We start from the raw sequence: 4,498 nt of genomic DNA on the forward strand, positions 1-4,498 counted from the left end.
AGGAGCCCGTCCGCGCCCACCAGCCCTCGCCGAGAGATGCAAATGAGAAGGAGCAGCAGCAGTAGCCAAGGATGCCATTATCCATTATCCAGCATTACGTGTGTGTTGAGAACCGAGCCCCGAACCCCGAACACCGAAGCCCAGACATCGGCATCCGCATCATGGCACTGACAGTGGCTTCTGGCCAGAGAGATCTCCATTATCGATGGGGTTCCGTTTTCATTTCACCTTGAGAGAAACTGGCTTCAGAGATGTCTTAATGTTACGCGCTCTTTTCCTGCAAACAGGATTCATGGGTTGTTCGATCCAAGGGATACGTCCTGCCGGCGCCTCTCAGGGTTACGTGCTGATCGCTCACTTAGAGCAGCAGCCGGCCTCCACGTGCAAGGCGCCACCAATCGAGCATTGGACAGTCCCGACCTTTGGACACCATTCCTGCCTCCCCCTCCAGGCGCCCGAGCTCCAGGGCTCCTGGGCTCCTGGGCTCCAGGCTCCTGGCAGCTGCATTTTTGGACAAAACGGAAACTGGTCCTTGGGGCGTCGACGCTTTGGCTTTGGGCTCTCGGTGCTTTCTGTGTCTGTGGCAAGTGACAGGCCCACAGACACATATGGCCACGGCCACCCACAGGATACAACTGCTGCTGCTGCTGCTGCAGATGTGTCTGTGGCACCTTTCCGTGTGTGTGTGCGGACTGCTCTTTGTCCCGAATATTTCCATCGATTTGATTTATATGCAAAATATTTAAATTTTATTGCCAGTTTGCATATGGCCCATACCAACAGGAGCAGCAGGACCAGCAGGACCAGAAGCAGTAGCAGTAGCACTAGCAGGAATCCCCTGGGCTTAAGTGAGATCGATAGTTATAGTTGTAGTCCACACACACACCCCATCTAGATATACATACATACGTTTATACATATCCACATGTTCCTGGGGGTCGTTTAAAGAAGAAGCCGCCGGACAAAACAGCTGAGCTCCACTCCGCTCTGGAGTGTTGGAGGAGTAATTTATGCAGCTTTTTGGCAATATTGAAATCGAAATTTAAATGCAAACAAGGGAAAGTGTTGGGGCCCCAGCACCTGGCCCCTGCCACCTGGAAGGGGCAATGGGAATGGGAATCGATTACGGGAATTGCGAATAAATTACAGCCCAAATAATTATGTGCTCGGACAATCGATTTCCATATTGGCAGGTTGTGTTCTATCAATGCCTCCGTTTATACCTACTACGAGGGTCTCTGTCTCTGTCGGGATGGTATCTGAACATCTCATATCTTATATGTATATCAGGCAAGAGCAGATTCAAGGAGCAGCTTCAAATTCAACTAATGAGTCCTTGAGCGGAATTGTGTCTCCTTTAGAGCTCGGCTGGCTGCAACTTTATTCATTTTTCATACTGTCAGAGCAGCAAGAACCCCTGGCATGGCAGGGCAGGGTGTGGGCAGGGCGTGGGCGTGTCAGAAATTATGTTGATTGTTTGCTTTAGCCAAGGAAATAATTAAGCAAGACGAGGCACAAGCACAGGCAGCACAGACAGCACAGACAGCAGACAGGAGGCAGGATTCCACGGAGACAAGGAGACAAGGAGCCGTCGCAGAGACTCCGTCGCACTTGGCGCCAAGTCAAAAATATATGTATGCATTTTCTCGGGATAAATTTCCCGGAGAGCAGGAGAAGGCGGCAAAAAACCAAACCCAAATCCAAATTGTCAACAGCTTTTTGTGCGTCGGCTCCTGTGTGTGTGTGTGTTTCTTTTTGTTGGGAAAACTTAATCTAATTAGGGGGCTACTTGGAGCTGAAGTTTTGATTTACATTTTGGGGCTGCCAGGAAATCGCAGACCGAGTGGAAATTAGCCGGAAAGGACACCGACACCGACACCGACAGCGAGCCAGCTCTGACCCAAAAGCTGCATCAATTTCCGCTTAAATCGTTGACCATATTCTTGGCTAAAACGTTCCTGGCAAATCCAATTGAAGTTGTTCGAATATGTGCGGCATATGTATATCGTATTTGGGGTTCGATTGCAGTTCGATTTTGGGTTGATTTCATCGCATTTCATTAGGGAGGAGCAAAAGGCAATTCTAATTCCAATTCCATTTTACACATGCTTCATTTGGTGATTGGGAATTCGTGTTCGGCCCACAGCCGACCACATTGTTTAATACTCGTTGAATTTTATTCATTTATTTCGCTAAATTTGGAAACGACCCAGCCATTCAGCGCTACAGCGCTACAGCTCTGAGGGATCCTTTGTCCTTTCGAATCTTTTGTTTGGCCAAACGGGCAAATATTTAACAAATGAGAAGAGGGAGGGCCAAACAGAACGGAATGGAACGGAACAGAACAGTCCGCTCGCTTGATAAGAGCGATAAGCCTCGTCTCGCCATGTGGCCATGAATAAATTAGTTTGCCACAAGGCACGTCCCCGCCCCGCCCCTCCATCAAACGCCATCATTCCTTGGGGATACTATACGCAGCAGACTGGAACATCAAGAACCCGCTATACAAGGTAACGATTCCCTGCCTCCGTTGCACCAATGAGGCACCAACGGCAGAAGCCAGGAAGAACTCATCCATAATCGAGTCCAAACGGAGTCCAAACACTATCGGTATAATCAGTCTATCGGACACACTGTTTCTGCATATCGATTGAATGCGAAATGCAACTCTGATGATAAATGTATATTGGATCTAGATCGTTTGGAACCATCTCTCATTTGGAACTCCCTTCCTCCTGGAATCACAATTTGAAGAAAATTTGCTCGCAGAAGTTGGCTGTGGAACTATTTGTCGAGCCCTCAGTTCTGTCTTGCTCCAGATTTTCTCATTGTGTAATCGAGAGTTGTACGGCTCACATTGTTGTGATATTTGTGCGCAGTCGAACAAGTCGAAGTGGACGTCTTCCTCGCCTTCGCCCTCGCCTTCGCCTGGCAGCCTTGCGCCGAAATGTCCGTGGTCGAAATGGATCTCTGGGTATGTACCAAAAAGTGAACCTTTGATGAACCAGCTCCCCGTGGGTGGTTCCCCGTGGGTGTCCTAAAAGTTGTAAATTGCTTGCAATTCATTTTTGCACCATTTTTACATTCCTGACACCGAAAGCAAAGCCTATTTCAATTTCAATCTTACTTGTGCAATCTCCTAGCCCGTCAACTTCAACAACCATCAGGATAATGGTCCAGGTCAAGGTCAAGGACCACAGCCATACACACAGCGGGTGTGGCTCGCCCTGGCCATGGGCCTGATGGGCCTGTTCAGCTTTCACTACGCCAGCATTCTGCGAAGCGTGTCCATCAGAGGCAGCATGATCGTGGTCAGCGTCATCTGTGTCGTCCTTTACTTGGTGATCCGCGGCACTCTGGGCCCCGCCGAAGTGAAGGAGTGGCTGGACGCGATATTGGAAGAGCCTTGGCTGACTATCCACGACGTGGAGGCAACTCAGCGTGCAACGCGCCGAGCAATCAAGCAATGCATCGCCACTGGAACCTATATGATGTGGCAGACGTCACGTCTACTGCCAGCAATCCGTGTGGCTTGCCTTCGTAGGCTGCACGTGCTCTGCTCGGCCATCGATTTGCCACTACTCACGAAGATCTGTAAGTCCACAGTCCGCAGCAGAGAGCCAGCCCTCTAATCTCGCCGGACTCCTTTTCCAGTATACTCTAGAGCCTTTGTAGCAGAAGCCCTGCCCAGTCGAATTCATGCCGCGTGGCGCGGCATTCGTAACCAGATCTCGAACCGACATCAAGTGAATCGATTCTCTGACTTCTCTGACTTCTATGACTCTGTCCAGTCTGGTGCAGCGGATCCATCCAGCGAGGCGTCCCACAATGAACACAAGCAATCCCCAACTGTGCCGCCAGAAGAACTGTATGGGGAATCAACTGTGCCACACTTCCTCGATGATCCAACCAGTAGCCTCGAAACCCATGATGAATTCGTTCCAAAGTTGAAGAGTTATGGAGCATGCTGAAGCGTGCAATCAGACCGAATAGTTATATGTATTTAGTGTTTATTTTTTGTTATGTTTTTTTTTCCAGCCCAAAGAGCGCATGTTTGTTTATTAAATTGATTATTGCTTAAATGAACATTCCGAGGAAATCATTCCTTCCCCGTTGGGGGCTGCAAGAACGCAGAATACTTTCCGCCATTCGAGTGTTGAAGACTTTTCGGCTTTAAATTGAATTAAAGCCGCCAGCAGCGGCAGCGCGACTTGGGCGCGATAAAAGTCGCGCGCCCAGAACGTGACGAACGACGAGGCTGTTAAAGTCGCTGGCAAACAAAGGACCAGAACGGAGCAGAGCAGACCCCTGGCTGTATGGGCGGTGCGAGGTGTCGGGTGTGTTATGGTTGGGGCGACTCAGAGTCGGCGTTTACATTTTGGGGCTGGGGCTGGGGCTTGGGCTTGGGCTTGGGCTTGGCAGTTGTTAATCATTAAAGCCGCCTTCGGGGAGTGGCCCAAGATTTTGGTCAGATTTATTCATTAGCCGTGGGGAATCG

General features: G+C 49.8%; 1 protein-coding gene across 1 annotated transcript; it reads left to right on the forward strand.

Annotated features, from left to right (window-relative positions):
- The first annotated feature begins 2,701 nt into the window (after positions 1–2,701).
- Positions 2,702–4,074, forward strand: LOC6903780 (uncharacterized). Its single transcript, XM_002136660.3, has 3 exons — positions 2,702–2,974; positions 3,144–3,594; positions 3,655–4,074. Exons 1-3 carry the CDS (start codon positions 2,948–2,950, stop codon positions 3,969–3,971), a joined length of 795 nt encoding a protein of 264 aa, XP_002136696.2. The 5' UTR covers positions 2,702–2,947; the 3' UTR covers positions 3,972–4,074.
- The last annotated feature ends 424 nt before the right edge of the window (positions 4,075–4,498 follow it).

This window comes from Drosophila pseudoobscura, chromosome X, assembly GCF_009870125.1.
Source record: "Drosophila pseudoobscura strain MV-25-SWS-2005 chromosome X, UCI_Dpse_MV25, whole genome shotgun sequence".
NCBI lineage: Eukaryota > Metazoa > Arthropoda > Insecta > Diptera > Drosophilidae > Drosophila > Drosophila pseudoobscura.